The sequence below is a fragment of the Microcaecilia unicolor genome, chromosome 3 (assembly GCF_901765095.1).
Source record: "Microcaecilia unicolor chromosome 3, aMicUni1.1, whole genome shotgun sequence".
Taxonomy (NCBI): Eukaryota; Metazoa; Chordata; class Amphibia; order Gymnophiona; family Siphonopidae; genus Microcaecilia; species Microcaecilia unicolor.
In genome coordinates this window covers 199,855,383-199,866,116 of record NC_044033.1, presented here as the reverse complement: position 1 = coordinate 199,866,116, position 10,734 = coordinate 199,855,383, and the positions used below count along the sequence as shown (strand labels likewise).

The window sequence follows — 10,734 nt, the reverse complement described above, 5'->3', positions numbered from 1 at the left end:
GGAAAGAGTCCAATGGACCAGGGACAGGAGCAACTGCAGAAGTGGGGTGAGATTAGAAAGTGCAGTGACCGGTCCAGGCTCACCTCCTCCCCTCCTCTTTCCTGAAGGGTATCAAGAACAGAGATATTGAATGCAAAACACCCCACATGCCGCTGAGCCCCAGACCGTTCCCCCAGAAATTAAGCCCTGTAACACTGTTTAGGCTGTGGAAGCCACCACAGAACATGTGAATACTCAGCACTGCTAATCATGAGCAGAGTGGCATTTATTTCAGTGTTGCTGCCGGCATTTAAATTACTACAGTAATGTTGGCACTGAAAAACAACTTCATTATTTCCAGCAAGATTTCAACATGAAAATATCACTCCATTCCCCAGCACCTTCCTGAATTTTCAACAGCGGGAGAGGCATCAGAACCAGACTAAATAAATACATTCACTTTTGGAACCCACCCCAAAACTCTTCACACCCTCTCCCCTTACAATGCAGAGAAGGGAGAGAGACTTTATGACAGACAGCTCTTTCAGTCCCCAGCTCAAGCTTCTTCCAGACCTTTCAACTGCTAGTGTTGTATAATGCACTGGTCAAACCTACAGATCCCAGTATGTCATGGAGATGGACACAGAGCCTGTCACCTCTAGGACTGGAGGAATCAAGGGACTGGAGGGCACAGGGACACAGAGCCTGACACCTCTAGGACAGGAGGGATCAGGGGATGGACACAGAGATACAGAGCCTGTCACCTCTAGGACTGGAGGAATCAAGGGACTGGAGGGCACAGGGACACAGAGCCTGACACCTCTAGGACAGGAGGGTTCAGGGGATGGACACAGGGACAAAGAGCCTTTCACCTCTAGGACTGGAGGGTTCAGGGGATGGACACAGGGACAAAGAGCCTGTCACCTCTAGGACAGGAGGGATCAGGGGATGGACACAGGGATACAGAGCCTGTCACCTCTAGGACTGGAGGGTTCAGGGGATGGACACAGAGATACAGAGCCTTTCACCTCTAGGACTGGAGGGTTCAGGGGATGGACACAGGGACACAGAGCTCGTCACCTCTAGGACTGGAGGATTCGGGGGATGGACACAGGGATACAGAGCCTGTCACCTCTAGGACTGGAGGGTTCAGGGGATGGACACAGGGACACAGAGCCTGTCACGTCTAGGAGTGGAGGATTCAGGGGATGGACACAGGGATACAGAACCCATCACCTCTAGGACTGGAGGGTTCAGGGGATGGACACAGGGACACAGAGCCTGTCACGTCTAGGAGTGGAGGATTCAGGGGATGGACACAGGGATACAGAACCCATCACCTCTAGGATTGGAGGGTTCAGGGGGTGGATATAGGGATATGGAGCCTGTCACTTCTAGGACTAGAGGAGGAATCAAAGGATGGACACAGGGATACAGAGCCTTTGATCTCTAGGACTGGAGGGTTCAGGGGATGGACAGAGGGATACAGAGCCTGTTACCTCTAGGAATGGAGGACCTGGGGATGTGCCAAATGCAGTGAGTGATAGTTTTTAGACACCTATTATTACTGAGGCCCTTTTCATCATTAGAATAGTTGAGGTTTCAGATTGACCGCCTTCATCAGATGGTGAAGAACTTCTGCATCCAGGGTTTTTGAAGGTGCGCTTTTCCTGAACACTGATCCACTTTTTAACAAGCTCACAAAGGTATCACAAACATATTCTGTTGCGATTCCTGACCCAACTTCACTCACGGGCCCATCAACGGGCAAGAATGGGGACAGTGAAGCCCAAATCTCCCCTCAGAGGTCAGGTTGGCCTGGTAATACCGGATACCCCCAGGCCTCCCTGGCACAGGTTCACTCCGTTCAAAATAATAAATAAAGCCCAAACCAGTTCTTACAGAAAACACTGGCCCTTGTTGGTCTCCTGCTGCCTGAGAGTCATTTCACACCTCAAGTAGCCTTTGGGACCAGGGGAATGTTATCCACCCCATTTCCACCCTGTCTTCTGAGGGGGCAGGTGCAATGCATAGAGCTCGCCCATTTCCCCCACACAGTCAGTGAGGGCGGGACAGTAGTTGAACTTTTGAGGAAAGTTATTCAAGGCTTTGTGGACCCTACAAGGGCAAATTATTTGCATATTTAAAAATCGATTAAAAAATTAAACAACAAAAATCAGAGACACACACCACAAAATCCCAACAGTTAGGTACATATAGGAAAACATTAGACGTGGCAGCCACTGCTGCATTGAAGGACATGTTCTTTTTTTGATCACTTTGCTATTGTGGAGTTTAAAAAAGATGTTTTCAAGTCCATTTTTTGTCTGTCTTTTGCTTCTTTTTTTTTTAATCCAATGCCCACACCCCACCTTTTCAATCTCTGTCTCGGCTTCAGCCATTGAAGCAAACAGGACCCAGTTCAAATCCAAACTTCTGGCTGGGTTCTCCAAAGTCGGTGATAGCAACGTCCATAAGTGGCAGCTGCTCCACCTTGTAGGAGACAATTTCCAGGACGGTTCTTTCGTTGCCTTTTCGTAACTGGGAGGGGCAGGAAGGGTGTGGAAAGGAGTGAAGAAAAAAAAAAACATTAGGAAGAATTTAGAGTGAAGCTTTGCAGGAGAAGACATCCACCAGTACCTGATTCCCCTTTAAGTGCTCAGCTACAGGCTCCCACATCACCCATTGTGCTGATCCTCGCCCCTTCCCCCCTCCTCCATAAGCCCCAACATGATCCTTTGTCTCATTCTTCCCAATGGGCAGGAGGTGGGTGCTGAAGATCCTGTCTTCAGGGGTACATGAAATATCAGTCTAGCTATGTATCCACCTGTTTTTCCATAGCATTTCTGTGGATGGACTCGGAAGCTGTGCTGGGGATGGGGGCGAGGTGGGTTTTTAGAAATCATTTTTATTTAATATGGGACATAGCTTCTCACTGTTGCTGGATAACTCCATATTCCCTACAGTAGGCTGGTTCAAGCCTGGCTTTGGCCCTGCCACACAGTGCACCTACAAAGCTGTCCTGGAAGATCCCCTCCCCTGCTCCTCATTCTTCCCCCTCCCCTGCTGTCAACAAGATCCACAATGAAGACACAGAGAAGAAATTTGCATGAACTTGGGTCTCCCATATGGCAAGCCATCTCTCGGGCACATTCACTGTGGATATCCCTTCAAGTCTGTGAGGAGCAGAAGTTCCTGAGAACAGATTTGGGAGCAGAAAAATATCTACAATACCTGAATATACACTGCTTTGATGGCTTTCAGGCTTGCAGATAGTATATAAGAAATTAAATAACAGAAAACTCCAACTGATGTCCCTAACTGGGAATTGAACCAGAAACCTTCCATCATGCTCATTTTCCATTGAGCCACTGTCCATTGACCTCTACTAGGGAGAGGGAGTAGGGAAGGAATGTTTGAGGGGGGGAATTGAAGGCATGTTCTTCTTATCATGTACACACCCCGGGTACTCTCTGGATGGTCTTCTCCCAAGAAAGGCACAAGGAAGGAGCATGCAAGGATGCCTGGCCGGAGACTTACCTCACAGCCATCGTACAGGCTATCAAGGTTTGGTGTCCTGCGATGGGTCAGCTCCTCGTCATTGGCCCCCAGAAATCTGAGGGCACGCCTGTAGCCCCCAGTGGTAGCATCATACCAGGCAACAGAGTTCTGGCAGTGATAGGTGAAGTTTTGCCGGGCGAAGGCACTGAGCAGTCTCAAAAAGGTCATCTGGACAATGTGTATCGGGATCCCATCTGCGTCCATGTAAGAGAACTTCAGAACAAGGGAGGGAGAGGGAGAGAGAGAGACAAAGAGAAAGAGAGAGAGAAATTGGGGGCGGGGAGACACAGATTAAAGCATGAGAAGAAGCTTCATTCCACTGACTCTGCTCTTCTGGCTCTTGTCAGGGAGCCATCAAGCACAACATCTTATTTCCGGCCTCTCCCTGTTGGACCAGAATCTGGAGCTACCCTGCCTGGAAGCCTCCTCTTCCTGACTTTCTCTCATCAGGGACACATCCTGCACAGTCCTTACCCCAGTGACTGCTGAGGACTAAAACTGAGATGAGGGAGAAGGAAATTATGACTTGCAGAGGAATGGTGGGTTTGGGAGGAAGAAAGAAGAGAAAATTCAACTATCAAGATCACCTGGAAGCCTACCCTGGCTAAGGTGGGCAGCCTTGTTGACGAGCATGAAAAGCATGCAGAGACACAGTATCTGGAATACTTTCCAGCACAGATTTGTAGAGGGGGTGATGAGGTTCCTACATTCCATATTGAGTACCTGATATAATTTAGTATGGTTTTACCAGTTGTTGTGACTGTATATGGTGAAAGGGGAGCGATGGGTAAGCAGCTTAGATGATACCGTTAAAGGCTGCAGAACGTTACATGCAACAATGTAGGACCTGAACTGAAACTGAAGCTCTAGTACCACAAATCATTCTGGGCTACCTTCAAACATTAAAAGGCAAGTGACAAAGAGTGGGCTGTGTGCGTGTACATAGACAAGGACACACTCTGAAATGAACAGTGATAAGTCGTGTGTGTGTTTTCCTGGGTACAAAGGTTTCAGAGCGTCTACTGAGCAGAGTGGGTGAGGATGTGTGTGCTTTTTAAGAAGGGTGTCAACTGCTGTGCATAGGGCATGGGGTGTTTGTGTGTGGTGTATGTTTTGAGATGGGCGTTCACTGTGTTGTTGTGTCTGCATTTGTGAGTGTGTATTGTGAGAAGGGTACACAATTCTTCACCAGCTGCTTCAGGGTTCTTCCCCCCCCCCCCCCCATCTATTTCTCTCCCTTTCTTAATCAAGACAAGATGGCTGCAGAGGATGGGGGGGAGGAATCATCAATATTCATCATGTGTTAGCTGTCTCCCATGGTGGAGAGCGTTGGAGGGAGGGTCTGTTCTCTGAAAATATTGTTTCTGATTTTTGAACTCATCTCAGATATTCCCATTTTCTTCCTGCATGCCAGATCTGGTGACTCACCCCCCCCCCCCCCCCTTTATTGGGAAAGTTATTTTGCTGACAGAGGGACATGGTTCTGTAGGCCCCCCACCCACCCCTGTGTGATGCCTATTGATGTCACTATGAATAGCTTTGCATCGTAGTTGTGTAACCTGAATGGGACACTGTGTAGAATATAGGTGCTAGGGGTAAAGCCCATCCCCTCCACACCAAGCTCTCAGCCTGCTAAGACCATGTTCCCTGGATCTTCACCTTTCGGCCACGTTTGAAGGTGCTGTACCACTCTCCAGGACGATCCTTTGACCAAGCTGCAAGCTTTACCTATGAATAAGGAGACACTGGTCAATAAACCTTGGTGCATATACTAATTCTCCAGGTTCAGGGGCTCTGCTGGACTCCATTCCCTCAGGCCTGCTTCCTCCCAATTTACCTCTTGGAAGGGAGGTTCCCCTTGAGTGTCCTTCTGGGCAAAGGCAGTAGAACGCCTCTCTCCCTATAAAGATGTGACCCTTAAAGGCCGAGCAAATTCTATTTGAGCCTGACAGAGCCTTCAAACTCAAGCTTCTATTCAACTGCTCCCAATTGTAGGGACTAGAAACAAAGCCAGGGATTAGAACTGAGGCACAGGGAGAGAAAGTGACTCACACCAAGATCACACACACAAAGTCAGTGACAGAGCAGGGGATTAGAACTGAATCATAAGAATAGTCATAATGAGTCAGACCAATGGTCCATCTAGCCCAGTATCCTGCTTCCAACAGTGGCCAAGCCAGGTCACAGGGAGATAAAGTGACACACCCTGAGTTCACACACAGAGAGTCAGTGACAAAGCCGGGGATTAGAACTGAGACATAAGGAGGTAAAGTGACAGAGAGTCAATGGAAGAACTAGGACAAAGTCACACTCCTGAATTCTCCCCCTCTCCTCCAACCTCCCCAGACCATGCAGTAGAGTTAAGTTGAGCTCGTTTTTGTATGGCAGTGAAACCTTCTCTAGGGTGGAAAGTCTGGGAGTGCTCCTCTTGACTTACTGATTCAAATTTCTTATCTGGGTACAGGCAGGTCTCTCCCCCAGCTGTAAAATTGCAGAAAACCTTCAAAGAGTCTCTAGCACATCCCTGGTTTGGATCAATCCAGTAATTTCCTACATAGGAGAGAAAAACAAGAGGAAAGACTTAGATGGGGGAGGGACAAACCAGACCGTAAACATAGACTGTGGTTCTGCCACATTCCTCAGCTTTGGGGTATAAGTCACTCACCATCTGGAGTTCTAACAATCTTTTTGGCTATGATTACAGCAGGGGGGTGAAGCCTTGGCTATTCAGGTTTCAGACTGGATCTATGGCCAAATCCACTCCAACCAGGTGAGACTGTGGAACTCAGCCACTCCTCTCAGTGCTGCAGGTACCTCACCCGTTCATCCTGCCCTCCTAATGTTGAGCCCTACATGCCTCTTCTGATCGACAGACCAGTTCTCATGTTACCAATGCCAGCCACTCTGGCCAAAAACAGAACACCCTTGTTTCCTACTGAAGTGTTGCTGATATTCAGACCCATGAGCCTGGTTCTATTAAGAGATGGAGCCTCTGGTAGTCTTCCATGGCTCCTGCATGTGGATAATTCTTTAGTTGCCTGCCAAACGTTCAGCCCTCTCCCAAGGTCTACCTCAGGATCCCTGTCATAGTGCAATACATGGAAGCCCCACCCCCACCCCCACTCACCATCTGCATAGTCTGGGTGGCACATTTGAAGTTCTTTGCAGGTTCGGGCAGGGCTGTCTTGGGTTCCCACTGGTGACCTCAACTGTTCCACCTCCATCTTGAGGGACTCAAGGCTGCCATAGACCTCTTCCATCCCATAGTCTGGTGCTTGGTCTGCCTGCTCCTGATCCAGCTCCATATCAGATTTCCTTCTCCTCTTCCGGGGCTGATCCAGAGGCTGTGATTCGACCACTTCAGCTGGAGGGCCCTGCAAGGCAGAAAACAGACGAGTGTTGCAAGGCTCTTACCACTGGGTTACAAGATACCGTCTCCCAAAGAGTTCAGAGGGGTGATTTTTTTTTTTTTTTTAAAGGATCAGACCAGCTAATGTGTGATTGAATGAGTTAGATCCCTCAGGGAAAAGGTTTACTCCATAGAGTGGCGGCTAAATCTGTCCACCTACTTTCCACTGCTCCAAATCTGGCTAGTCCTGGGATTGGCATTTGATTGAAGATCAAAAGTTAGTTGATCAACCATGAGAACTAAAACCACAATCTTCATACTAGCCAATCTGGTTAAAACTTATTTTCAATCATGGCTCTCTGGCTGGTTAAGTTTTGACTAAAAATTAGCTTAACTTAGTCCATAAGAGCACCTCTTTTTAACACTGCTACAATTATGGGGGGGGGGGGGTGTATATTCCTTCCTATACTAGGCCTGTAATATGGCCCAGCTAGCCTTCAGATTTCCTAGTTTGCTGTCTTCAGCATATTTTTAGTTTATTCCTGAAAGCCCACCTCTTTAACATTGCTTTTGACTCGTAACCACTTGTAACCACTCACCTCCACCTACCCTCCTCTCCTCCTTCCTGTACACATTAATTGATTTGATTTGCTTACTTTATTTTTTGTCTATTAGATTGTAAGCTGTTTGAGCAGGGACTGTCTTTCTTCCATGTTTGTGCAGCGCTGCGTAAGCCTTGTAGCGCTATAGAAATGCTAAATAGTAGTAGTAGTAGTAGTAGCTGCAGGTAAGTTGCAGTGCTTTCTCAGGAAATGGAAAGTACATGTTACATGTCAAGGTGGCAGGAGGAACAGAGGCTATGCAGTCCATATATGGCAGATATAATTGGATATAACCCTGGTGGTGATGAGAGACTGAGGACCCTCCAAAGAAGGAGTTGCTCCTGTTAGATAGAAGGACACCAGGTGTCTTATAATATTTATTATTTGCTTGCTACATGGTTATTTGCACGCTGTGAGCACGCTGTACTGATAAGGAATTAGCCAATTGCCACAACGTGTGCATGTGCACACAAGAGGAGAGGATGATACAATGTAGGAAATTGCCATATATGTATACATAAAAAAAATACAGAATATTACAGGAAAATCCATATATGACCATAAGTTAGTTTAGGAGAAATCACATGATTTGGGAGAAATGAAACTTACAACAGTACATATGTGATGGCTAAGAAAGTTTTTGCTGAGCAGTTTTGTTATTCAGCCTGTGCGTCTGGCTACTGGGTGACAACCTGCTCCAGAGAGAACAATTATTTTGTATTAGCTTAGTGAGATACCAATAAAGATTTTTACTGGTTGCGCCTATATCTAAGTCTGATTGTCTCTCTTATTCCAGCCTCTAGGGCGGAAGTGTTTTCCTCTTCCTAGGGACAAGGGACAGGATTACACAGGGGCACCCTAGGAGGTGTGTGCAATGTTAGCCATGTTCCTGGAGGAAGATTTTCAGTCTGGGCTTTTGTACCTTACATCTGTAAAAATTGCTTTCCCTAGAGATGGGATCAACCAGTTGACCTGTGATACTTACAGGAGGGCCGGGGGGGCCAGGGGCACCAGGATCACCTCTTGGGCCAGCGAATCCCTGCAAAGATGCAACCATACCAAGACTTAAACCACCTTGAATGCATACGATTAATAAAAATCACTCAACTGGCTAGACCAAGACACTGAGGTTTCTAGCGAGCCCTCTCAAATGATGGAATAACTCTATATCATGCAAGATCTTGGGAGGAACTCTGTCAGGAAGAGGTAGCTTTGATTTTAAAGAATGAATTGTTGGTGGTCAGAATAAGACACAGAAAAGAACCAGGGCATATGGTTCAGTTCCTGCTACCTTGCTATGCAGACAATCAAAGGGCCCAATGGATAGCTGAATAGTCACTCAGGAACAATTGACCAGGGAAAGTCTCTGATGCAAATGGAGAAGGGAAGGGGGCAGATGCAAGAGCGGCATGATTAGGTTCATCACAGAGGAGCTGGTGAACCATAAGAATTCTGGAGGAGGAATGAACAACAGGGAAGGACCCTGGGCTGGGGACAGCAGAGGAAAAGTAAAGTGGATTGGAGATAAGCAGATAAGATTCAGAGTCTGGGGAAGGCATTAGAGGAAGGAGGCTCATGTTGGGCCCTGAATAGGAAACAAGACCTATATGTGAGAGGAAGGAGGGCAATAGGATGTAGAAATAAGAGAACCAATGGGGTTTAATTTGAAAGGAGAGGACCAAGCCAACCGAGGGATCCATTGCCTATGAAATGTCTATAAAGGTGAGGATACTCACTGTTGTTCCTTTTGAGCCTTTCTGGCCCAGTGGCCCCTGTTAGGAAAAAATGATAAAAAAAATCAACTTCAGTTCTAAACTAAATTGATATTGAGCCTCACAACTGGATCTCAGTTGGAGAGAGAAGATAACGTACAGCTCAAATATAGAGATCCATTCAAAGAAAGTAGATGGCCACTAGGGATGTGAGGCATACGAAGAGAAAGAGACTCACTCTGAGGTCAGATACACAGATAGTGACAAAGCTGGGGATTAGAACTGAGGCACAAGGAGGCCCACATTTGGTTCTTTAGAGCACCTTACAAAATTCAGTGTCTCATAAATTGATTTAAAGCACATCAACCTACAAATGAACATAATTTTAAAAATGTTATCATACATAACAAAAATGTTATTATAATGAATCTGCGAAACAAATGGAAAACTATCTGACAATTGGGGAAAAGAAAAGATTAAAAACAACCTAAAAATAAACCAAAACTTTTGTACATGCACATCCCCTAATGACCACATCCAAGGCAGAGGCACTGGGAATTCAGCAAGGCTAGAGAGAAAGTACAGAACAGACAACCACAGAGATGCTACTTACTGTGAGACCTGTAGTTCCTGGTGGCCCTTGAGGGCCCAGTGGCCCTGTGACACCCTGATTGAAAAGAGATGGAAATCTCTTTAGGTCCATGAAAGCAAATGCAATGAGTTAATCTACAAAGGATTTTTGAAGGGCTTCTGCCTTTGTGATAGCTTCCTGAAGTGAACAGGAGATGTTGGGAACCTACCACCAAATGTAATGCTCAGGATGGGCATGACCTTGATTTCTGGGTTGCTAGTGAGCTCCATGGTATGAAGGACTGGCCAATTTGGCTTCATCAGCCCCATTGCAGGCTGGGGCTTGTAGGCCTGTTCTGTCTAAGAAATGTAGGAATTACATCTTCCATCATGCAATGGGTAAAACCAGGACTGCCTCGACCTATCCTCCTACTCCAGTGTTTCTCAGTGGATGGTGTAAGTGTTTCCCTCATGCTCCTCCATATCTCAACTTGATTTATCCTTTCTCATTTCACAAATGAATGGTGGAACCTTTTTGCTCCAAACAACTGAACAACAGTTTACTAGACAGATCCTGGGGACACAACCCCTATGATATAGCACCAACCTATATACTTACAGGGTCTCCCTTGGCTCCTATAGGCCCCTGGCTTCCAGCAAGACCTCTGTCCCCCTTCTCTCCATGCTCCCCCGGAGGTCCAATGAGACCGATTAGCCCCACATGACCCTAGAAGGTATGGACAGAGCAACAGACATAAAGATGAACTTAGAGAATGAAGTAAGAGAGAAGAACTTGAGATCACACAAAACAACCTATCAAATCTCCCAAACCATAGATGTTGTGCAGCTTAATGAGCCTCACATCTAACATTTCCTTGTGGGATCTTCGTTCATGTAAAGGAAGAAGCCATCAGCCGATTCCCTGCTCTGCCAAACCAACATGACTCAATCTTGTTTTGGA

The 10,734-nt window shown here is 46.7% G+C and overlaps 1 protein-coding gene across 2 annotated transcripts in view; it reads right to left on the bottom strand.

The window, feature by feature from the left end:
* Window positions 1-1,075: 1,075 nt before the first annotated feature.
* COL5A3 (collagen type V alpha 3 chain) overlaps window positions 1,076-10,734 on the bottom strand; it is a 107,930-nt gene continuing 98,271 nt past the window's right edge. The window contains exons 59-67 of one of the 2 annotated variants that reach the window (XM_030197096.1): window positions 10,393-10,500; window positions 9,817-9,870; window positions 9,228-9,263; window positions 8,477-8,530; window positions 6,668-6,914; window positions 5,978-6,090; window positions 5,200-5,268; window positions 3,520-3,753; window positions 1,076-2,520 (exon numbers count right to left, since the gene is read on the bottom strand). In XM_030197096.1, the coding sequence (XP_030052956.1) occupies window positions 2,374-2,520; window positions 3,520-3,753; window positions 5,200-5,268; window positions 5,978-6,090; window positions 6,668-6,914; window positions 8,477-8,530; window positions 9,228-9,263; window positions 9,817-9,870; window positions 10,393-10,500 (1,062 nt within the window). In that variant the 3' untranslated portion in view covers window positions 1,076-2,373. Of the gene's footprint in view, window positions 2,521-3,519; window positions 3,754-5,199; window positions 5,269-5,977; window positions 6,091-6,667; window positions 6,915-8,476; window positions 8,531-9,227; window positions 9,264-9,816; window positions 9,871-10,392; window positions 10,501-10,734 lie in introns of those variants that run through there. The other variant, XM_030197097.1, reaches the window with a different exon arrangement.